The 24,896-nt window shown below is 40.1% G+C and overlaps 1 protein-coding gene across 1 annotated transcript in view; it reads right to left on the bottom strand.

The window, feature by feature from the left end:
* The window catches only part of PMFBP1 (polyamine modulated factor 1 binding protein 1), a 46,130-nt gene extending 26,616 nt beyond the window's left edge, over window positions 1–19,514 (bottom strand). Inside the window, exons 1-4 of the mRNA XM_055305211.1 lie at window positions 19,503–19,514; window positions 13,562–13,717; window positions 4,984–5,226; window positions 1,729–1,950 (exon numbers count right to left, since the gene is read on the bottom strand). Coding sequence (XP_055161186.1) covers window positions 1,729–1,950; window positions 4,984–5,226; window positions 13,562–13,717; window positions 19,503–19,514 — 633 coding nt within the window. The remainder of the gene's footprint in view (window positions 1–1,728; window positions 1,951–4,983; window positions 5,227–13,561; window positions 13,718–19,502) is intronic.
* Window positions 19,515–24,896: the final 5,382 nt, after the last annotated feature.

Genomic DNA, 24,896 nt, shown 5'->3' with positions numbered 1-24,896 from the left:
GGCTTCAAGTGCCTAAGGGCAGCTCACATCCATAACTGATCAACACAGTGGTAAAAGGCCAACTCCCATCCCCCCAGTTTGGGACCCCTTTGAACATCCATCCAACCCTAGAACTCCCATAGGGTTGGCGGAGACCTTTGCTGGGACCACACCACAGCTCAACTTTTCCCTCTGCCCAACCCTGCTTCCTTCTTCCTTTCACAGGTATTGATACCAAGGGCTCTCTCTAAAAAATATAGTACGTGCTAATCCATCTCAGAGTCTGCTTCCTGGAGGAACCCAACCCACAACTGTTGGAACTAAAGGAAATGAAAAATGTAATGAGAAAACTTTTTCTTTCCCTATGCAACTGTTTAGCACGACTTAAAAAGATTGAAAGCACAACTTCCTGTACCATGCTAGTGTGGAGAAATGACCTTAATTATTGTTGGTAAAAGTGTCAATTTGCTAACAATAATTGGTAAGTGTAGAATCTTTCTGGCATTCAATTTAGAAGTATCTTTTTTTTTTTAAGATTTTATTTATTCATGAGAGACACAGAGAGAGGCAGAGACACAGGCAGAGGGAGAAGAGGCTCCATGCAGGGAACCTGATATGGGACTCAATCCCAGGACTCCAGGGTCACACCCTGAACCAAAGGCAGATGCTCAACTGCTGAGCCACCCAGGCGCCCTAGAAGTATATTTAAACATTAAATGTAAGCATATCCTTTGACACAGCAATCCCCACTTTAGGAGATTATTCCATGAGAATAAGGATGTTCATTACAGCTTGTTTGTAATAGACAAAATAGGTCAGTAGATGGTAGAGTCACACCATAGAATACAAGGTAGTTACTAAAGGAAATTGTCAAGATACACATTTAAAAAGCAAGGTGTAGAACCACATTTATAAAATGACCCATTTATGTAAAAAGAAAACCCTAACCATTTATGTGTAACTGTATAACAAAAGACTGAGGAAGATTCCCAACAGATTATTCAAGTGATTACCTAACAGGAGGAGAGTAGGGTAGAGGAGGCTGAAAGCAGACTTTCACATTTATTTTTTTTTTAATTTTTTTTTTTTTATGATAGTCACAGAGAGAGAGAAAGAGGCAGAGACACAGGCAGAGGGAGAAGCAGGCTCCATGCACTGGGAGCCCGACGTGGGATTCGATCCTGGGTCTCCAGGATCGCGCCCTGGGCCAAAGGCAGGCGCCAAACCGCTGCGCCACCCAGGGATCCCAGACTTTCACATTTAATCTCTGTGATTCTGTCTAGGGAGCCTCTGCCATTGTACTACTTGTGTAATTAAAAAAAAGCAATTAAAAGAAAAAGAAAGATTCAGGCATTTTGGCTCTTTGTTATCTTTCATGGGTTTCACCTCCTGTTTGATCCTGAAGTCGCGGTTTGCATGAGTCCTGTGACTGAGAAGAGGCCCCCAGCCAGGTCCCTGTGAGAATGTGGAAGATTTGAGAGCTCATATGGTATTTGGATTTTTGCCTTACTTGAAGTGCTGGCACTTTATATTAATTAAGGAGCCTCAAAATTCCTAAGGAGGAATCTGAAAGGAGATGTGGAGACTGGAAATTGAAAGCTGAGGGTTACAAAGCTCGAGGGAGGGAAGGACATCTGGTTGAACGTTTGGGTTTCCCTCAGAGAAGGCAGGGAGTGTTACTCAGGGACCAGCTGGGAGCATGTCCACTTGCTGGAGCTTCTGGTCTGAGTGGCTTGGTGTGAGTCCTACCTGACTGATGATCCCGCTGAGCTCCCCCTCCAACATCTTCACTTGGCACTCCAGTAACTCAATGTTGCTTAGGGAAGTCTGGTATTTATCCCTGTAGAGGCTTAAGCTCCTTTCCAGGGAGACGATCTTGTCCCCAGCCAAAGCAAGTTGCTCTTGTGCCAAATGGAGCTTCTCCCCTGTGTTCTCATTATGATTTCCCATTTCCTCCTCATAGAGAATCACCTGTTGGTGTAGGAAAGAAACCACACTGAATTCATGGAAACATCTAATGAGGAATGGGTATGGCTATAAGACCCCATGCAGAGGAATCTTATGTTTAACTGGAAACCCAGATGTACAGAATTCTATGTACAGAACAGGCCCAGCACAGATTTAAAAGCTAATATATATAGTATCAGAATGTTAATGATTAGAAATAAAAAAAAAAGATTGTCCTATTTGGATGGTAAGTTTCTTTTTTTTTTTTATTTTTTTTGGATGGTAAGTTTCTTAAAGGCAGGGACCATTATCTTTCCCATCCTGCCTGGCATGTAGTAAAAACTCAATAAAGACGTGTTAGTTGATTAATGGGAATGAATTTGTATAGCTCCATTTTTTTAAGGGCTTCAAGTGCCAGTATTCTTTGCTTCCTAGGTATTCTCTAGGGATCTAATTTAGAAAACGTGGAGTCCCTCCTGCACACAGCAAAGTTCCTGAGAGAGACTAGGGGAACAACCCCAAGTTCCTCTGGGACTTGCACAATTCTTATATAGATTACTTCTCTTCCTAATCGATTAATTAGTCAACCAACTGACAGACATTTATTGAGTACTCATAAACAATGTCTTGGGTGCTGAGGGAGTATATATCTATAAGACAGGCTCCTCCCTCAAAGAGTTTACACTCTTACAATTTTGGGAAGATCTGATTTACAACTAGCAAACAACTGCATACAGCTGAGCATGCTCAACTGTATGCCTAGAGTTACATGTGTTGAAGGAGTTAAGAGCAGGAAGGTTTCATTTTGGTTCAAATATTTCAGTGTAGAATTTGGAGAGAACATATTCTGTTGCTCTAAGCTAATTATACTTGCTGCCTGCCATTTGAAGTTCCTCCTAAGAAAAGGTCATTTAGTTTGAGAAGTTTATCAGATAAGGGGAAGAGGGAAGGAATATTTTATATTCAAATGTTTATAAGTATCTACCAGTGACTCGCTCACATTCCCATGGCACTCACCGTTCCTCTGAATGCTAAACCCATCCCTATCACAAGCATCTTCAGCTCTTTGCCTGAGGGATGCCTGGGCTTCAGGAGCCCACTCAAGGAGAGGAGCAGGACAAGGCAGGTTACAAGTATGGAGGACTTAACACCTTCTGGTGCAGCCTTTAACCAATGACTGGGTGGTTGGCCGGGATCACTCCAAGGCATGTCCTGTCCTACCTCCTAGAGTTCTCCAGAGAGATTGAATCCCAGGTGCCCTTGGCAGTGATCTTAATAGTGATTTTCTTTATGGGCTTCCTGCCTTACTTTGATTCACTTCTCCACCCTCCCTCTGGGATCATCTCCTGAATTAGCTATTTTACATTCATCTCCTTGTCTTAGGCTCTGCTGTTGGGAAACTCATCCTTAGACAGAAATTTGATGCTACTGTACAGCAAAGTTTTGGGGAAACTTGGCCAAATGGCTTTAGTAATTTTTTCCAATGTTTTTCCCAGCTTGAGGTCATTTTTAGTGACTACTACTTACCAGATCCCATATCAATTCTCCCCTTCCTCCTCAGTAGTTGAGCCTTGACTTTATTTGGGACAGTAGTGCATGTCACTAAAATACATTTCCTTGGCTTCCCAGGAAGTAGCTGTAGCCATATGACTAACTCTGGCCAATGATACATATAAATAAAAGTTGCGTGGGGCTTCTGGAAAGTGTCCTTAAAAGAGAAGAGTGTGTCTTTTTTTCCCCACCTCCTCCCCTGCCCCCTTCCTGATTATCTGGAACAAGGATATGATGGTTGGAGCTCCAGCAGCCATCTTAGGAGATCTAGAAAGTGGAAGTTTTGAGCTGATGATGGTGGACCCAAAAGATAGGATCCTAGGTACCTGATGACACATGCAGTTCCTGTAACAGTCCTAGACCACCTATCTCTAGCCTTCTTTTATATCAGAGAAATAAACTATCTTAAGTCAATGTTACTTTGGGGTTTTCTGTTACATGCAGCCAAATAGAATCCCAACTAATTCAGGGTCGCTGTATTCAGGCTGGACTCTTGTTTAAGAATTGCCAGTTTTAACACAGCCTTGCTTTAGTTTTATTAAACTATTGTTTATGTTCACAGGCTTTGTCCTTAATTATATTTTGTAGGATAACCTTTCTCTGTTTCATTCCCTCTCAATCCTTTTCAGTAAAATCTCATAATATTTCCTTTTAAAAAATTCTACATTCTTTAAGTCCCTTCATACAGCCCCTGGAATTAGTCCTTAAGTAATATCACCATCCTAGACAGTCCTTGGAATTTTATCTCTAATGCAAAGGAAGGAAATTCTGGGGGAGGCTGTGTATCTCATCACTTAGAAGCCATAGTTTTACTGTTGCTAGTGTTACCACTGCTCAACTGGTTTATATTCTATAGTTTTGGTCTTTGGAATTTACTCAGGATTCCACAAGGATGCTTTTTCTGGTTTAAAAAAAAATACTATCTTGGGACATGAATGGAAATGAACGTCCAGAATATACTTAAGTCTATATGATCTAAAACTCCAGCCTGAAAAAAAATGACCAATCTGGTACTCTCAATGATTGACTCAGACTCAATGTCTGGTTATCTTACCAGCTATCCAAGTGCTAGGAATTTATGTATTATCAAAATCTGATTTTTTCTAAAAATGGTTCATTTAATGGACTTTATACCTTTTTTATAACCCTCAGAGATCAAGAGTCTTTTGCATTTAAATTGCAATGGTAATTGGATGGAAGTGATGGACCTATATGCACACCACGCACACATACACACACACACACACACACACACATGAGTCACACACATATCACATGTCCCACATATATTGATACTGGAGCTCTCACCCAATTATGCCATTCTGTTTAGTTCCCTCTGCTCAGCTTCAAAAAGATTAAAAATTAAAGAGGGAAATTTGATAAAACCTGCTCAAGATGTAGAGAAGCTCTCCTATGTAAGGCCAGTGTCTGCTTTCTAGTAGATGTGACCTGTTTTCTGTAGGTACATGGGTATAGGAGACATTTCCATAGTTATTCTATCTATACCTCATCTTCTTTCAGTTTGCAGTGATGGTGGAGAAGAACCAGGTCAGAAGTCTGCTTCTCTAGGAGGGACTGATACTGCAGGAGGGAACAGTAAGAAGTCTGTAACTCCTCTGTGCGGAACTCTAGTTCTTGCTGAAGGGCTAGCAATTTTTTCTTGAGTTGTTGGAGTTGTCTCAGATGGCACTGTTTACTGGGCTCAAACTCCATCTGCGACTTCTCGAATGCTAATGTTTGTTTCTTATTCTGCAATTCAGATAGAATATATGAAAAAAGCATAGGTTGTCACTAAGTATGCATTCATTCTTTGAGATTTTTCATTTGTTCAATCATTGACATCCATCTATCCATCCTTTCACCCACAGAGCACTTATTAAACATTTCATTCTATCCACAATGAAACATCATTCTGTATTTCCACCCTGTAAGGAGAATTTAAAAGAAGAAAAAAAAATCCTAGTTCTTTCCTATTAGTTAGATCTACCATTCATACTATTTAGGCCAGAAGAAAAAACATACACCTAAAGGACCTAGAAAGTAGTATAAAGATACACACAATAATACAATTTTTTTTTGTCTTCACATTTAAAGATAGCCCAATTGATCTAGAAGGCAATGGATTTCTGGTCAGAGTTCTTGGACTAAACTCGATTTAGATAAAAGGGTAAACACTTGGGTGGGCTCTTGGAGAAATAGTTTTCTGGAATGCTGGGAAATGGGAGGCAGAGAAATTGTACAAGCACATCTGTTTTCTCCTCCCGAAGGAAGATGTGACCTTGTAAATGCTGAGTGTGTGTGTGTGTGTGTGTGTGTGTGTGTGTGTGTGAGAGAGAGAGAGAGAGAGAGAGAGAGAGAGAGAGAGATGGAGAATGAGAGATCTCTTCCTGCCAATCCACAATCAACTTGAAATGCTGCTAGACCCATCTTACATTTTCATTCATTTATTCAATAAACATATGTTGAGCACCTACTTTGTATCAGGCATGCTGCTGGTAGGATACATCCCTGAGTTGTTTATTTCAGTATAGGTGAGGTCTTTGCACTGAAGTTTCTATATTTTCTTGCCCAACATCCCTGATGACATGTGAAAGAGAGGTGGATAAAGAGGGTACCTCATGGGCGTTCTTTAACTCCCATCTGTTTATTATCTTCCTACTTATAAATAATCCTGTCCAGTTTTTGCTCTCTTTCTTGTTTTCCCTGCAAAGCTGCCTTTGCACCAATACCATAGATTTTATTGGCTATGGCATTTCACATTCTGCTTTGCATTGCAGTGACCTCTCTGTATCTTATCTCCTACTTAGATTATAAACTCCTGGAGGGCAGGGGCCATGTCTGCTTCTGTAGGACCTAGACTAGAGGTTTACACACAGCTAGGTATCAAAGCAAGATAGGAAATAGAGAACAGGCAATCTCATTGGCTTCCCAAAATTTGAGCATGTGGCCTTGGCCTCATTAACAGAGTACTTTCAAACTTTCTAAACTTAACATTTTCTTTTTTACAGTTTTATTGAGGTACACTTTATATATCATACAATTTAACCACTTTAAGTGTATAGTTCAATGATTTGTAGAAAATTTATAGAGTTGTGCAACCATTATTACAATCCGGTTTTAGAACATTTCCATTGCCTCAAAAAAATTCCCTTTTGCCCATTTGCCACTCTTGTTCCTACCCTAGCTCCAGGCAACCACTAATCTGCTTTCTGCCTCTATGGATTTGCCCTTTCCAGATATATCATATAAATGGAATTGTATAATACAATACATCTTTTGTGTCTGTCTTTTTTTGATTAGCATAATGTTTTAAGGTTCATCCAAGTTATAGCAAGAATCAGTATTTTATTCTTTTTTATTGCTGAATTATATGAATATACCATATTTTGTTTATCTGTTCACCAGTTAATGGACATTTGGGTTGTTTCAGTTTTTGGCTATCCTGAATATTGCTGCTATGAGCATTAACATAGTAGCCATGTATGGATGTGATACTTTCCTTTAATGAATTTGTTTAGCAAACATCGTGGTGTACCTACTACATGTCAAGCACTGTAGAGGTAATGGAGATATAGAAGTTTGCAAAACAGAATCCCTGCCTTCATGCAGTTTGCATCTATGGGGAGGGGGGAGACAGTAAGTTAAATAAATAAATTATGTAGTGTATTAAAAGGAAATGTGCTGTGGAGGAGAGTAAAGCAGGGGAGAGAGATGAGGAATGCTTGCATGGTAGCAGCTGTAATATTGAGTTAAGTATTTTCATGGAGGACCACATTGAGGAGATATTTGAGCTAAGATGGGAAGGAGGCAGAGAAGGAACCTGGTAGGAATCTGCAGCAGGAACATTCCAAGGACAGATAGTAGCAAGAGCTAGGGCCTAGAGGTGGGAGGTGCCTGGTGGTGTCTGAGGAGCCACTTTGTTCTGGCTGGAGCAGAGACAGTAAGGGGGAGAGTGGTACAAGATGAGGTGAGAAAGAAAAGGGAGGTCGGCTCCTTTAGGGCCATATAAGGCCATTCTAAAGACCTTAACTTTTCCTTTCAGTGAGATAAAAGGACATTGGAAGGTACTGAATGGATAAGCGAAATGATGTCCTTTAGATGTTACAAAGGACACACTGGCTGCTCTACTGAAAATCAACTGTAGGGAGACAAAGACCAAAGCAGAGAGACCAGCAAGGAGGCAGAGAAGAATGCAGGGAAGAAGGGATGGTGACATGGACCAAGTTGGAAGTTGGGAGAAATGGTTGGATCATGGATATATTTTGAAAGTAGATCTCAACCAGACAAATTTGGCTGTGTCTGTGTTAGATGTGGGATGGTCGGAAATGATGGTTATCCAAGGCAAGATGACTTCAAGGTTTTGGTCTGAGTAACTGAAGATGGAGTTTTAATGAGATTAATTCTGTGAGATCTGGGATTGAAAAGAGGAAAAATCTTCTCCAGTGAGAGTGACTGGGGGCCACTTGGGTAAGCTAAAGGAAGTTCACCACTATGGTCACCAGCAAAAGAAATCCTAGGCAAGAAGCTGAACTCTTGGCCTGAATATCTGGTGTGTGTGGCTGAAGAGAAGCTAATGACATTTCTTTCTTAAGCCAAACAATGCTGAATTTTGTATTTACTCTGTGCAGCTATAATTGCCAACATTTATATTAAATGTTTTTAGTTAAGTGCTCTCATTCTTTTCAAGATAAGAATGCTGCTATTCTCACAACTCATCCATGAAGGGACTCGGAAGTGGTGTGTGTGTGGGTGCTCATGCACACATAAACATATCAGGGGTGTTTTAACAGCCCAAATCTTCTGTCTACACAGGTAAGCTGGGAGGGGGGAAGCTACTTGGAAAAAGACATGGTCAAGAATAAATACCTAATGTGGCTAGAACTAAGCAAAGGAGTGAACATCCTGGGGTAGGGTTAATTGAGAGGGCTTATTTTACTGAAGCAGATACCCAACAAATCCTTATTAGATTATGCTCAAATTCTATTTTTCTTGGCTTTCTTGAAGTTGGCTTGAACTCTGACAATTAAGGAACTGGATTCCTAGTCCCTCAAGTGCTCGTGTGTAACTGTTGATTTGGACGTGCCTCTCCACTGATGGGTATATGTGACTTGGTTGAAAACTAACTGTGATCTCTTCATTGTTCATTCTTTCTTAGCTTCCTCTTCTTATTTCATGTCCCTGTTTTCTCTTCATTATACAAAAGAATGAAAGAAGTGCTTTTTCTTTCATTTTTTTTTTCTTTTTAAAGATTTTATTTATTTATTCATGAGAGGCACACACAGAGAGAGGCAGAGACACAGGCAGAGGGAGAAGCAGGCTCCATGCAGGGAGCCCGATGTGGGATTCAATCCCGGGACTCCAGGATCACGCCCTGGGCCTAAGGCAGGTGCTAAACTGCTCAGCCACCCAGGGATCCCCTAAGCCAAACTTTTTCTGTAGGGCTTCCCCTCCTAGCATGCTGTACATCATCTATTCTTAGGTGTGTTCGTAATCATTCTTTGGCTTAAAAGACACATGTCTTTTTCTATGTGTATAAAGCTTAGCAACCTATCAGTGATACCAATGAACTGTTAGTAATTTCTCTTCCCCAGAGGTCATGTTGAATCTTCTGGGTTTAATTTTGATTTGAGGTAACATGATAGACCAACCAGATGATGAGAGTTCATTCAAGTCTTACAGTACAGAGCCAACATAGCACCTGACCAAATCTGTCTGGTTGGAAAGATCCAAGAATTGCTCATATCTGCAGAGAAACTGCAGTTTCCTTGAGTGAGAATTTTAAACATTTGTACACTATAGATACCTATGGGTTTAGAGGAATCAAGTTTCAAAGTCTTGGAGAAAAGCCTAGACTTATTTGGGACCTATTAAATTTCTACTTATTTATCCTTAAGTATTCAAAAGATTATTTTTCTTAATTCTAAATAAATAGAAAATCACATGCTATAGATTAAGCCTACATTTCACTCATATATGTGACAGAAAGCAGTATGATAAAGGCATCAATGCATTTCCTATTGCCTCTTTGTCTTCTTTTTTAAAGTTTTCTTTCTAGTGAAGACATAGACATTTTATTAGATTCTGCTTTGAGTTTTAAACTGATATTTGGGGAAAACGAGCAAGTTGGAAGTAATCTTCCAAAGTAAGATTAGTTCTTGAAGTTATCATCCAGAGTTGGACATGATTCAAGAGGATGTCTGGTCCACCATGTTTCTCAGATAGATTTCTATACAGGTCCTAGCTGTCTTAAAAGATGGAGAGCACACTGGCCACCAGTAGGAACCTGTTCTCATATTTAGTCAATTTTTCAGCTGTACTTATGGTCAAAGAGATTATAGCTATTGCTCTTTCCTTGCCTATGTGGCTACTTGATCACAGAAGGAAATTAATTGGCCTGGCATGATTTGCCTTTTGAGAAGTCACTTTGGTTTCTACCCAATACTTTGTGCTTTTCAAGTTGATGCTAATTGATTGATGTTAAGTTCTATATTTTCCCTGATATTGAAGTTAAGCTGACAGGCCTATAATTACCAGGATTGTCCTTTTTCCCTTTTTAAAAAGATGAGCACTTCATTTACCCTTTTTCAGTCTACAGGGACTTTCTTTATCCTCTTGAGTTCTCAAAAATAATCGCTAGCAGCTATGTAATAACACCTGCCAATTCCTTAAGTACTCTTCAAAGTATGTCATCAGGTCCTGCTGATTTGCCTAAAGCGGCTTTTCAAAATACTTTTTAACCATTTTATTCCCTATTCTAGTTTGCGTTCTTTTCTGTCTCCGGTTGGCATTACTCTGGTAACTGGATCCCTGCTGCTTTTTCCCCTTCATTTAAGAACTGAAAGTCTCATCTTTCCCCAGTCATTGCCGTGAACTTCTTTCCCTATCTTTGAGGTGTTAAATGGAATATTTTCCCTGTAACCCTGGGTTAGCCTTTTATCACTAGATAGGTTTATCAATTATTTTTTATATCCTCTATAAAGTACATTTCTTATACTTTCTTGTATTGGTATAGGACTGGGTGTCCAAATGATATGCATTTCTTTTGGATACATCTTTATGGTTTAGACATTTTTCTCATCTGTGAGCTCTGCTTACCAGAGAGTCCCTTTAAAGAAAAAAAAACCTCTTAATGTCAGAATAATTTTAGATTTACAGAAAAATTGCAAAAGTAGTATATAGAGTTCCCATTTACTCTTCGTCCATCTGTCCCTAAGGTTAACATTTTACATAATTGAGGTGCATTTGTCCCACTAGGAAATTAACGTTGGTAGATTATTATTACCTTAACTACATACTTCATTTGGATTTCATCAGTTTTTCCACTAAGGTTTGTTTGTTTCTGTTCCAGGGTCCAATCCCAGATCCCACATTGTATTTAGCAATTCCACTTAAAAAAATTTTTTTTGTCATTTCCAATGACTCAAAATGATATTTCTGTGTCATAATTTCCATCAAGGAGGTATTAACCCATACTCAACTAGTTACTTTTATCTTCAGAAATCAAACTTCTTTACATAGTTTTATGCTAAGAATAGTGTCATTCATGCACTTCAAAGATGAGTTTGACAATCTGGGCTTACTAAATATCAGAGTATAATCCCCATGGTACCACCAGGGCCAAAGGGGCCTGGGCAATTGCTCAGAAAGACCTTTCTTTTTCTAATTTGGTCATCCTTTTATTATGATATCTCTGTTCTTTTCTCCTTTCACTTTAACTGAGGCACTCTTTTGGTTCCTGGGCAGGGTCAGGACTACAGTGGGACAAGTGAGGTGCAATTTTTTTTTAAATTTTATTTATTTATTTATTTATTTATTTATTTATTTATTTATTTATGATAGTCACAGAGAGAGAGAGAGAGAGAGGCAGAGACATAGGCAGAGGGAGAAGCAGGCTCCATGCACCGGGAACCCGATGTGGGATTCGATCCCGGGGCCTCCAGGATCGCGCCCCAGGCCAAAGGCAGGCGCCAAACCGCTGTGCCACCCAGGGATCCCTGAGGTGCAAATTTTAAGGAGGTATTCAGTCGGGGTGGGGGGGCAGGGGAGGTGGCATGCAAGCTCAGGGTTGGCACCTGAGGAGTTCCCTGTAAATGTTGCACCCTATGTACTCATTTGCTTCATCCTAGTCCTATCTTCATTCCTGAGTTTTGGAGCATAACATATTCTTGATTTATAAGGTTATTCCCTCCCCCATACTTACACATAACATCTGATGTAGATTTTTAATTTTCTTTCCTAACTGCAGTTTTGAACTATGACCTCTGGCTCATTTCTCCAGATCCTTGTTAGATATTACTCAAAAATTTCACAAAGTCTTGGGTTTCCTCTTTGGTCCCATGTTACATTTCCTTGTAGAGGGCAGATCTTGCAGGGATTTTCTGAGTGATGAGTATAAGTCTACATCTAATTGTGTATTTGTATGCATAGCCTGCAATTTAAATTCTGCACTAAGTGCTAGGGAAAAAAAAAGATCCTGTTTTAAAGCTTATTTCAAGCTGTTAGACCTTCTTCTGGGCAATTAGAATAATAAAATGCGATTTAATACCTTTCTCCCTCCAAGTTGCTAGGTACATTTATAAACCACATGGCTTTTCCTGACTGGGGGAATAAATAAACTTGTGGCAGCAATGGTGAAAATATCCTAAAATGTTAATATTTAGGAAGAAATAAATTATGATAATATTCTTCCTGAGATCCATTTAAGAAAACCAATGGATTTTTCTATGTTTGTGACCTCCTAAGGAAAGGACAGTAACACTCAGTAAGATAAGGTGGAATTGCTTTGTTGGTATGAATTTTTAGGGAATTGCAGAACAATTTGTGGTTTCCATAGGGAGATGGTGAGTCCTAGAAGAGCTCTAACAGACACAATTAAGAGAGACTGGATCCTTGACCACAAATGTGGAAGACAGTGGAGTCTTAAATGGTAGCTAAGGCTAACTTGGGGGTCTAGTGACAGGTCTGTGCAACTGGTACATGCTTCATGTTTGCCAAGGATTCAAAAGGAAATGAAGACTGCAGGTAAGGCATTCTTGTAAACCCAAAGTTGTGAGAGAGCTATGGGAAAATATTTCCCAGATGGCTCCCCAGCTTAGGGGGATAAATTTAGAGACTGGTTTACAGACCCTAGCACTAGAGTTTCCAAAGACAGAAAACCTCAGGCTGAAATGAAGTTGCCTCAGCTGATGAACTGCTTGGTCTACAGGTAAGTATTGGTTCAAAAAAGATAGTCATGCCAGGAGAAGATGATCATGCCACTGTTTACACATGTGTAGGCCAAATGTTACCGGGTATCTTGGCTCACACACCTCTGGAAACAAGCCCTGTGTCAAGGGACTGAGTGTCAAGTAGGGGTTTACGTGGGAAGTGATCTTGGGAAACTCAGGTGGATAGGTGAAGAAATGAGACAATGAAAGGAAGTGAGCTGCTGAAGACTGTGTTATCAGCTTACTTCCCGCTATAGGCAGCTGGCACAGGGTCCTGTTGAGGAACGCCAGGGACAGAGCAAAGAGCATGTCTGGAGTGTTCTAAGACTGAGGGGCGAGAGAGAGAGGTTGTTTCACCATCTCTCCATCAGTCATTGGTAGAGAGCTGCTTCTGGGTTCCTGCATCCAGAAGAAAAGCTTGTAGGCAGAGAGCTGATGATGGGGCAACAAAGATCACCTGCTCCTGAGAAGTGACACCTCTGAGTAGTGGGACAGTTGTTATCTTCATGGTTGATTTAGAAGTTTGTCTAAAATCCATTAGGAGATGCTACTCTCCTTATATAACTATGATTTGGTCTTTTCAGGACAATGGGCCTCAGGTGTTGCAAATCCAGATGTGAAAGGGCAGATATGGAAAAGACAGGGCCTCGAAAGTAGATGGCCTTGGAGATAGCTAAATGGAAAACTCGTGAGGGCAGGGATGGGGTTTTTGTGTGTATGTGTGTTATAGGGTATGTGTGTTTAATTCTCTCTCATTGCCTGCTCAATAAATGTTCTTGAATGACTAGTGGAAGAATTTTCTATTATTGTTCCTGCCCAAGGGAACAGAGGTGGAAGTTGAGGGAGCAAAGGTGGGTAGCAGCTGCTCAGTTCCTTACGTGGCTGCTGCTCATCATCGTCTCCTCCACACAGAGCTGATTCTCCTGCAAGGTCTTCCCCTGTCTCTTGCAGACATCATGCAGATTTTTGATGTCAACTTGCAGGCTCAAGAGCTTGCTGTTCAGGTTGCTCACTTCTCTGTCTCTCTCCCCCGCCTAGGCAGTCAAAAAACAAAAGCATCAATTATAAACTATCAAGAAAATGCTTACTTTCGTTCACTTAACTGGTTGACAGAGACTTTAAATTTGCTGGAAATTTGTCCATCAATTCTTGGCTGTTATTACTCATCCACTGTAACATTTACACAGTATCCATTTGCAAGGTGTCTGAGTGCTCTGCACTATTCAGACAATTACTTATTTACATTAATTAATCTTCACCCACTGCTGTGGGTACATCACAGACACTTCCCCTGTTTTTCAAGAGGAAGTCAGTGCCTAGAATAATTCCAGGCACCTACCAGACTGTCTATAAATATTAATGGCTCTGGCACTGATGAACTGAACATAGTGAGATGTCAGTTGAACTTGTCAGGACTATAGTGAATCAGTGATGGAGTTAATGTGGATTCTGAAGTGTCTTAACTTTCTCTTTTGCCCACTAAACCAAAAGACCTCCCTTACCTGTAAACCTAGTGCTTTTTGGTGGAGATGTAGACCAAGGAGAATAAAAGTAAAATCCCTGGGCTGATAGCATAGGATAATCTGTCTTTGATTACGAGTGAAAAAGATTAGCTAATTACAACTAGATCAGAATGGAAATTAATGATTGAGATTAAAATAGAGGGTGTGGAGCAAAGTAACTTGGGTAGGGTTGGGGTTGTAGAGCTGTGGTAAGAAAGTGAGTACCCCATCACACTAGGATGCCCCCTTCCACTGCCAGTGTTGTGGGTGGCAACGGTATGAAAAGAAATCAGGAAGAAGCTCTTTGTGAACCTGTCCAGTGCTTTAGTCCTATCGCTGTGCAGACTCTTCATAACAAGAGGACAAGTCCTACCACCTTTGAGTTTTATTTTATTTTTTTATTTTTATTTTTTAAATTTTTATTTTTATTTAGTTATGATAGACATAGAGAGAGAGAGAGAGGCAGAGACACAGGCAGAGGAGAGGGAGAAGCAAGCTCCAGGCCAGGAGCCCGACGCGGGACTCCAGGATAGCGCCCTGGGCCAAAGGCAGGTGCGAAACCACTGAGCCACCCAGGGACCTTTGAGTTTTAGATGCTGGAACTGAGACTCCTCGTTTTGTGGTAGATGCTTATCTTAGATTAGGTTATCCAGAGTAGGCACTTTGGCAAGGATTCCTGGCATCTACTAAAGAAACTCTCCCAAGAGAAATCAACAAGTGGAGGAAGCAGGACAAGGAGGAGGAAAAAAGCCAGTGAAGGGCATGATTTCAGACAAAGTCCTTTAGGCAGTAACTGTAGTGTGATCCCGCAGGGAACTCTGGAGTGTAAGTTCCATCTCAGAGTTTGTCTTGATTAGCTGCAAAAGCTGGGCTGTCAGACTCATTATCAGTCAGTCAATGGCTAAGGGTTGCCCCATAGGATATAAGCTCCCAAGGAATTTCAGCTCTCTGCTCTTATGAGCAAAGTGACCCCAATAGCCCAAGGGCAATTCTTCTAAGAGAGTTTCAGGAGCAAAACACAGAGAAGCAAGCCATGGGTGCACAGAAATGGTAAGGTGATCCAGACGATGGTGCCCGAGGTCCCAAAGCTGGTTAGCAGCAGAATGAGGAGAGTTCTTCTCTTCTGACCCTGTAGCCAGTGATCTACCACCATATTCCACTGATTGCTTTGGCTTCTTAAATGTATGAGCTACATAACACTCATTCCCAGGGGAGCTGGAGACCTGATATGGACATTGTAAATCAAGCCTTACTGGACAGGTCAGTTTAAGAGACCTCTGCACAAGGCCGAGGGGCCAGAGGATAACCACGAGAATCGGACACCGCAATGTCAGAGTATTCGGAATTCAGAAGGTTTCCCAGAACTGCTGCTGTCTCAGCTGATTTATTTCTTCATTTCCATTTAGTACCTGGATTTTTTTTTTTTTTACCACTTTACAGTTTAATTAGGTTAACGGCATGGCTCTGTCATTAAAAGGATTTCATTATCTCAAAACTCTTCCTCTCTTGCTCCTGTCCCTTGTTCCTCACTTTCAGAAAAATAACAGTGGATGTCAACTGCCCCAAGCATGTAATTACCATTACAACAATTTGCCAGGGACTCTCTTAAGAGAATATGTGTAGAGCAGCTAAAAAAAAAAAAAAAAAAAAAAGGTGTATAGACACTGTTTTCTTTTTTTTTAAATTTTTTTTATTATTCATTTATGATAGTCACAGAGAGAGAGAGAGAGAGAGAGAGAGAGAGAGGTGCAGAGACACAGGCAGAGGGAGAAGCAGGCTCCATGCACCGGGAGCCCGACGTGGGATTCGATCCCGGGTCTCCAGGATCGCGCCCTGGGCCAAAGGCAGGCGCCAAACCGCTGCGCAACCCAGGGATCCCCTAGACACTGTTTTCTAACTAGAAAACAAAATCCTTGACCTGACAAGGAGCAGCAGTTTGATTCTAGTGCCTTAAACTCCTTTTCTTGTTGCTGCCACACTGGGAATAGGGAAGAGAGGCTCTCTGGGGACTGAGACCCTAGCGATCTCCCCCCCTCTTGCCACAGGACTCTTTCTTTGTCATCTATGGGCAGATTACGTGACAATACAATGCCTGTTCTATGGAAGTGTCAAATGCTCTATACTCTTGCCTTAATGCTGAATACATACATCTTAAAGTGAGGACCATGTTACCAGATTGTTCCATATGGAGCCTGGCACACTGTGGACTCATTAACAAAGTAGCAATGATGTACAACTTGAGCCTCTCCAACTTAAAAGCTAAATGCCTTCTTTCTGTCAGGCCAACAAAAAACTCCTCTCCCTCTAGTTTTAGATGTCTTCTGAGTAGAAGCCTGTTTGCCCCCATTCTAAGGCACCAACAGGACTTCAGAATTGGATCTTTAATGTAGATGATCTCATCTAATTTGGACATTAGCATTGACTCAGAGTCTCTGAGGCAATTTCTTCATTCAGAAAACAAGAGCCTTGAAATAAATAATTCTTTCTTTGAGGATTTCATAAACCAATTGAATAACAAATGTGTTTTGTTGGATGTCAAATGAAATTTGCTTTTGAAATCAAAACCGAACTATTCACTCCTAAAGTCCAAATCATACAGGGGTTTTTATTCATCAGAACAGGCGTGAAAATGCTGTGAGAGTGATGAGGTGATTCCAATGCACAACAAAATATTTTTTACTATAGGTAAGCTGTAAGAAGAGGATGTGCTCATTTCAGAACTCCAAGAAATGCAAGTGTTTCTGAGGTTCCAGTAAACGTAATTTCTTGCTAATATTTTGCACAGAGGTCACTGTACACTATTTCTAATCCTATCTACTTTATGAAGGCTAAATTCCAGGCAGATGCCTTTTGAGTATCAATATGTGGCAGGAATTGATTTAATCTGACATTTCATCAATCAAAGCTCTGTAACCAGTACCGGGTCATGAGAGGAGCTGAGAGTCATAATCCTGACCCTCAGGCACCATCTGATCTTGTTCTAGATCTGAAGCCATTAATGAAGGCTGAAATCACAAGCTTCTGCTGCTAGGTGAGTTTTCAGTTACGTAAGCCATGCACTCAGATACCCCAGTTATGCTTATACGAAGTTGGGACCTGGTCACTGCTTGAAGGCATGTGACATCAGCAGCAGCTGCCAACTGCAGGCAAAATGGTGAGTGCTGTTACCACAGTTGTAATCATGATAGTTACTGGAAAATAGATTGTTTACTGAAGCAAATTTTGTATATTGATTCAATGGGTCTTTTTCAAGGAGCATGTCTTCTCGAATACACATTTCCAAAGATGGGAAGAAATTTTGCTCTAGACTTCAAAGTATTGACAGATATGTCTCATGCTTCTTCTTGGAGGAAGCTGATGTTAAACTGAGGCTTGTGATTCAGAAGCACTTTAGAAGTCAAGAGCGTTACAAAGATTTAAGATGGCAGCATTCCATCAAGGATTTGGCACTCGAACAAGAAGACTTGAGTATAAGTTTCCAGAGTAATTTTGGAGTCAACCAATAACACCATAAAGATCATAATCTTTGGGAGATTATCTTTTTTTATCTGAGGATAAAGACAAATCTTTAACAAACAATGGAAAACCCACTTTTAACCACTACCACCATTCAACATGTATCAATTTCTCATGAGAGGTAGATTTTCAAAAGCATAAAACTTTAAAAATTATCATTGCTTCAGGCATTTTTACATTTTACTTGTGTAATAGGAGTTTACAGTTATCTACAGTAATTTTAAGTACTGTTATTACTATTATTAACTTGATCCCTGAGTTTACTTTTCTATAGATAAAAACATTGTAGTTTTTTATTATTTAAATGGGAATTAATGGGCACTTATACAAGGTTTGCCTGTGAGCAAAAAATTTTGGAACCAATTTTGTTCATCTAGTGAAGAATGAGTATATTTTATTGTGCTCTAAATTCTTTAAAAAATTGGCACACTACATAAATAGATGGTTTAGGATACACATGGCATATGGCAGAGGTCAGCCACCTATGGAATATGGGCTGATTTTTACTGGCACTTGGAAAGTTTCTACATACTTTTTTCCATCATATCTTTGGAGAAATTATTTTACTAGAAAATAAGCTCTGGAGAACACAGAACTTTGTTTTGTTCACTGCTTTATCCTCAGTCCCTAGAACAATGTCTGGCACATTGAAGGTGGTCCAAAGATATCAATTGAATGAGGAAATGCCCTTCTAGAATATCCATCCCAGATCCTTGTTCCCTGCAGAACATACAGCAAATCCTGTACAGCTACCTCCAGTAATCCAGCAGGAAAGGAGCTGAAACACCTCTTTTAGAAACTGTTCATCTCCTGATAGAAGGTCTGTTAAAAGTATATGTTATACACTTTTATGTGTATAACACATACACATAATGTATGTGTTTTGTGTATGGGACACTCCTACGATAATCTAAACATCCCCCTTAAATGCTTTCTGGAACAAGTCAGGGAATAGGTAAACACAGTTTGACCAAAATATTAGACTAATGAAAACACTCCATTTCCATATCATTCCAGATCAAGAGACAATGTTGGCAACAATAGTTACTATCTTTTAAATGTTTCCTATGTCCCAAGAACTAGTATTTTACAGGTGGTATCTTACTTAAACCTTGTGGCAAACAGTTGAAATGGGTGCTAATTATTCATATTTTCTAGGTAAGGGAAAGAAAGCTCAGAGAGGGTAAGTAACATGCCCAGTATTATACTGCTATTAGATATGGACCCTGACCCACCTAACTCAAGTCTGGGCTCCTTAAATGCTATCGTCTGTTGTCTACCTCTCTTTGTGATATTCTGGGATGCCTATTACTAGAATTTTTTTAAATTTTTAATTATTTTTTTTATTGGAGTTCAATTTACCAACATATAGCATAACACCCAGTGCTCATCCCACCAAGTGCCCCCCTCAGTGCCCACCACTCAGCCACCCCAACCTCCCCTCCCACCTCCCTTTCCACCACCCCTTGTTCATTTCCTAGAGTTAGGTGTCTCTCATGTTTTGTCACCCTCACTGATATTTTCACTCATTTTCTCTCCTTTCTCCTCTATTCCCTTTTACTAATTTTTATATTCCTTAAATGAATGAGACCATATAATGTTTGTCCTTCTCCGATTGACTTATTTCACTCAGCATAATACCCTCCAGTTCCATCCACGTCAAAGCAAATGGTGGGTATTTGTCATTTCTAATGGCTGAGTAATATTCCTTATTACTAGAATTTTGAATCATGAAACTTGAAAAGAAGTTCATTGTAACACAGAGTCAACTCCATGTGTGTAGGAGAGTTAGGAGACTTACTTTATCTTTCATTTCCTTGGCACCTCTCATTTCTCCTTTAAGCTTTAGCATTTTCTGAGCTTTGTTATAAACCTGCAAAAGTCCAAGAATTTAAGATGGTAAAAGTAGAAATGAGCCTGACCCTTTAAAAATTTCCCATCCGGATGTGTGCTTTCAGCAGAGAGCTGGGCGAAACTTCCCAAACCCTTAACAATACCTACTTGTCTGTCCATCTGTGTTTTCAAAAGTGTGTTAACACCTTCACCAGAAAGACAGAACCAAGGGATTACATCTTTTTCCAAAAACCAACACTTGGTAGACTAAATCATTTCTGAATTCACAGTTTCTTGGAAAGCAAAAGTTCTGAGATGATCTTACTTTCTATGTTAAGTATCCAATGGCTCTTTTATAGTTAACATTATGCGCTAATTATGAACCAGACAGAATGTGCACAACCTACCTTCATTTGCAGGGTAATCCTAGGAAGTAGACATTATTACTAATCTTGTTTTACAGAGGAAGAAACTGAAGTCCAGAGAAGCCAAGAGACTTACCCAGGGTCTCACAGACTGTCTTACTACTCCTTGAGGAGCTGCCATTAATTTATAACTGTTACTTTGGAAATATCTGATGATGTAGGGTTTTTTTTTTTTTTAAGTATCAGGTTACTATAATGTTGGTGCTTGTAAAGTTATGAAACTTGGTGAGTGCTGAGAATTATCTATATAAAAAGTCTCAGGGAAAACCAAAGATTGTTGCACAGGTATGTGTGTAAGTATAGGATGATGTATTTCAGGTCATAATGCACTGACTTATTAAAGTAATCTAATTTATTATGTTTTTCACTCTAAGGCTAGAGGAAATTTCCACCAGGCACTTACCTGCAGAATAGTTCCAAGAATGAGAAGTTATCAAAATACTCATTCTTTGCAATGAACCACATGCCCCACCCCTAATATAAGCCAAGAGGAAGAAAGAATCCTAGTGAGACATGGAATTTGGAATGTTTTATGGGGTTGTGTTCTGATGTGCTGCATGGGTGTTTACCCTCTTTAGTCTTTGCACACAGAGATGCATTATGGGAGTGGAGATGTAGCTCAGGCTTACTCAGGTGGGAGAGGCCAGGTGATGTTGCAGTAACAAACAACTCCCAAATCTCAGGGACTTAAAGCCATGAAAGTTTCTCACTGTGCCACATGTCCTTTATGAGTCAGCTGGGGCTGCTCTTCATTGTCCTTTGCTAGTAGAACTTCATCTACTATGTTGCCTGTTGCCATGGCAGCAGAGAGGGAACACAGGGGTTCTTAAAGTGGAAGTGACACACTTCACCTCTGCTCACATTTCATTGGCCAAAACAAGTCATACAGCTATGGCTGACTTCTTCCTTTATCCTTTAAAGGAAATGTTGGTGAATGTCACAAATGACTTCCACACTGGGTGTCTTGGCTGGTTGTACTACGATAACAAAATATCACAAACTGGGTAGCTTATGAACAATAGAAATCTCTCACAGTTCTGGAGGCTGAGAAATCCCTGATTAAGTTGCCAGAAGATTGGAGACAGCTGTGTTTTTTTTGTTTGTTTTTGTTTTTGTTTTTGTTTTTTTTGCTGTGACTTTACAGTGCTGTAAGGGAAAGGGAGTGATCTGTAGCCTCTTTATAAGGGAACTAATCCCATTCATGAGGGCTCCATCTTTTGAACTATCACCTCCCAAAGTTCTCACTTCCTAATACCATGATTTTGGGGATTAGAATTTCAACACATGAATTTTGGGGGGACATAAACATTTAATCTACAGCACTAGGCAAATGAGAAGATTAAAAATAGTGTGGCATAAAAACACTACACTGGGCTCTAGGCCACCAAGCTTCTAAACCTGGTTCAGCACCTAAGTTAAGGACTGGCCTTTGGAAAGAAAAGTGCTCATGTCTCCCAAACTTTGTTTCTGGTTCTATAAATTGGAGTGGAGGTAGGGGGTTGTATGAAACGACCATTGTCTTTTCTAGCACCGAGGCTTATTGACTCAGTATTCTACTTTGATGCACATCCTTCTTTAGTAGGAACCATGAACTCAGCCCAAGCATCACACAAAAGTTGGAATGGAACAAATCTAACCTTGAGAATAATATTCCTCTACAGGAAGACCCACAGGTTAGTCCTGAGATGACTCTTAAATCAAGTGAAATGTTATCCCAAAGACGGAAAAATGACTATCCAGATTGTGATGGTTTCATCAACTAGGGAGTTATACAGCTAACAGTTATAAGGGCCAAGTGTTTGGAAGGAAAAGTGGAAGGCAGAGGCTCTCATATTTGCATGAAAAGACATTGGACTTCACTAAGTAAAGTAAGTGAGAGGAAAAAAAAAAACAAAACACTAAGTTGTGTTCCATGAAGGAGACATGGGAATCCTAGGAATCATTAACTGCAGCAGTGGGCAATTTGGAAGTGCTTACGATGAAAAAAAATAGAAGGGTTATGATAGAGTGTTTTGAGGGAACCTCAAACGCTTTGTAAAACAGTTATGTGAGCCTACATGACGCTCTCTGAGCAGTGTGGTGGGACCAATATTTTGTAGATGGGAGAACTCTTTACAGAGGGAGGGGCTCTCTATCTGATCTGTGGATACTGATCTCTGAGTCCAGGACTTGAATGTCTTCTCTCTTCTCAAACCCTTCTTCTGCATCTTCTGTGATGTTGTCTCCTGCACCTCTTTTGAGACTTCACTTCCTCATGCCTCATCTCTTCCACTGGCATATCCAATCCTGCTGCATCTGCCCAGGGAACTGATTTCTTGTATTCAAAAGTACTGCTCCTTTCTTCCCCCAGCAGGCCTTCCCTTGGTGACAGCTGTGACCAGAAAAGCAAACAAATATATGAAAAAACAATTGTTGTGAAGATAAACTTGGTCAGATAATCTAGTGATGTTTGTGCCTCCTGGTAGGCCTCAGCTCATACTCAGAGCACCTCATAGATTCCCAAGAGACACCTAGCACTGTATCTCACATGAGTGACTAGTTTAGCAGGTATGGACTCAGCTCTGCAAAGAAAAAGTAACTTTTTTTATTACTCAACCTGGTTACTGAGCCCCATTTTCACCAAATGGCAGAAAGCGGAATCTTAGTTATTTCTGAGAAAGCACCATCATTTTCAGGTTAAAAATAAATCAGTTCATGATTATCTCCACCTTTTTAAAGAGAAAACTTGAATTCTGGGGTCCTAGGTTGAATTCTGGCATCAGAGGTGGCTCTGGTCCACCGTCATGGGTATCTCTCCCAGATGGAGTGTGTTGGGATGTCTATCCCAGTCAGCAGGCTTCAAGTACTGCATCTTCCTCATCCTGTGCACTTTTGGGCTACTGGCCCTCTTTCATTCTCCAAGGATGTTTCTAATGTAGAGAGAGACACACACACACACGTTAGATGAGTCTCAGGCCCTCTCTTAGACTCACCCTAATATCACCCTGCATTTTGCCTAAAAAGGTGTTGAGAAGAAGGGTATAGAATTCTAAGATCTTGCTGACTTTTCTGCCTCTCCCCCCCATTCCTGCTACTTATCAAAAGTATCTTCTGCCCGTGGTTTGCTGAGCCTATCTGGGATTCTATTGCTTCCCCGACCCTTGCCTACTTCTTCAATCTTTCCAGGGTCTAATTCTTTTGCTTATGCTCAAATTACCCTCTCCTTCCTCTTTTCTAACTCATAGAGGCTTTGTTTAGGTTTCGGGAGAGGAAGGAAAAAGAGTACAAGTGAATAAGTTCAATGAAGTACAGGTAGAGTGGGCAGGATGGAAAACACGTTAGTGTCTCATACACTATCTACCCACATAAGGCGACACTGTAGCTATAACCACAGACTGTAAATGCTGGCTTTCCCTGAGGAACTGGTAACTAACTGCCTGGGTATATGGATGGACTACTAGCCTTAGAAAAACGAACTTCTGGTTGTAAGATAAATAAGACTGGGGATATAATGCACAGCATGATGACTATAGTTGTCAGTGCTGTATGATCTGTTCGAAAGTTGAGAGTAAATCCTAAATGTTTTCATCACAAGGAAAAAAGCATTTTTTTGTTTTGGTATCTATATGAGATGTTAACTATGTTTATTATGGTAATCATTTCATAATATATGTAAATCAAGTCATTATGTTATACACAGTAAGCTTATACAGTGATGTATATCAATTATATCTCAATAACACTGGAAAATTTGTTAAGAAATAAAGTTAAAGTTATCCCTGAAAAAAAAAAATAAAGTTATCCCTGGGGGTTAGTCAAAACCCATAGATTTACCTACACTCAGCCATAAGTCTTTCTTTTACTCTTGCTGAGTTTTAGATTTTTCTCCAATGTCCTTCCTCCTACCAATGAAAAAGTTGTGATGAATTCTAGGGCTCTTAATTATTGAAATAATGATATGATGTTCAATGTTTCCTCTATTTTTAAAAATATGTGAGTACCATGAATTGCAACAATTATTGCTGCAGTGTTGTAATAGGGATTTTATATTTCCTTTATTCCTTCTACATTCATTCATTGGAATTCTTCATAAAGAAGAGTTGGACCTTCTCCCCCATTTGTTTGTTTATTTATATCCATATGAACTCGTGGCTATCTGTTTTATTCTACGGGTTATAATCTAATATCATTGTTTATTTTGTTGCTCAAATGTTCCAACTTTAGCCATTGGGCACCCTTTTGGTTTGGATCCTATATCTTTTTTTTTTCTAATTTTTTTTCTTTTTTTAAAGGTTTATTTATTTATTTGAGAGAGAGAGAGAGAGAGAAAGAGAGAGGAATCAAGTGTTGGAGGGAGGGGAGGGGCCTGAGCGTGGAACCAGGCTTAGGGCTCTATCCCAGGACCCTGAGATCATAACCTGAGCCAAAATTAAGAGTCGGCCACTTAACTGACTGAGCCATCCAGGAGCCTCAGCTCCTGTGTCCTTTCAGCAAGGCCCCATCCTTTCTTGAGCACTTCCTTACTTTTGGCACTTCAAAATGCTCCAGGTTCATCTTGCACCTTCCTTGCCCCAGGCACAGCTTTATAGAGTCAGGGTTCACATTTTGACTCAAGTTATGTGACCTTGGGCAGATTACCTTCTCTGAGTCTCAGTTTTCTCACTTGGAAAAAACTGGAATAGTAGTACCTACCTTACGGGGTTGTTATGGGGATTTAAAAAATTATACATATATAAAAGGGGTAATATTTTTTAAAAATTTAATGGCCTGTTCTCCTTTGTCCTTTTTAGCATCAAATCTGCTTTTTTTTTTTTTTTTTAGTTGCCCCAGGCTGCCTTCCTGGTACTATGCAACAAGATTCTTGCCTTGAGAAAAGCTTTTCTAAATTCCTTTACCTTCTCTCCCCATGTTAGCCTCCTCTACCTTCTTTCAGATTTCAAAGCGTTCAATGAAAAAGG

This window comes from Nyctereutes procyonoides, unplaced genomic scaffold (genome assembly GCF_905146905.1).
Source record: "Nyctereutes procyonoides isolate TBG_1078 unplaced genomic scaffold, NYPRO_anot_genome, whole genome shotgun sequence".
Lineage (NCBI taxonomy): Eukaryota > Metazoa > Chordata > Mammalia > Carnivora > Canidae > Nyctereutes > Nyctereutes procyonoides.
This window is presented reverse-complemented; position numbering and strand designations above follow the sequence as displayed.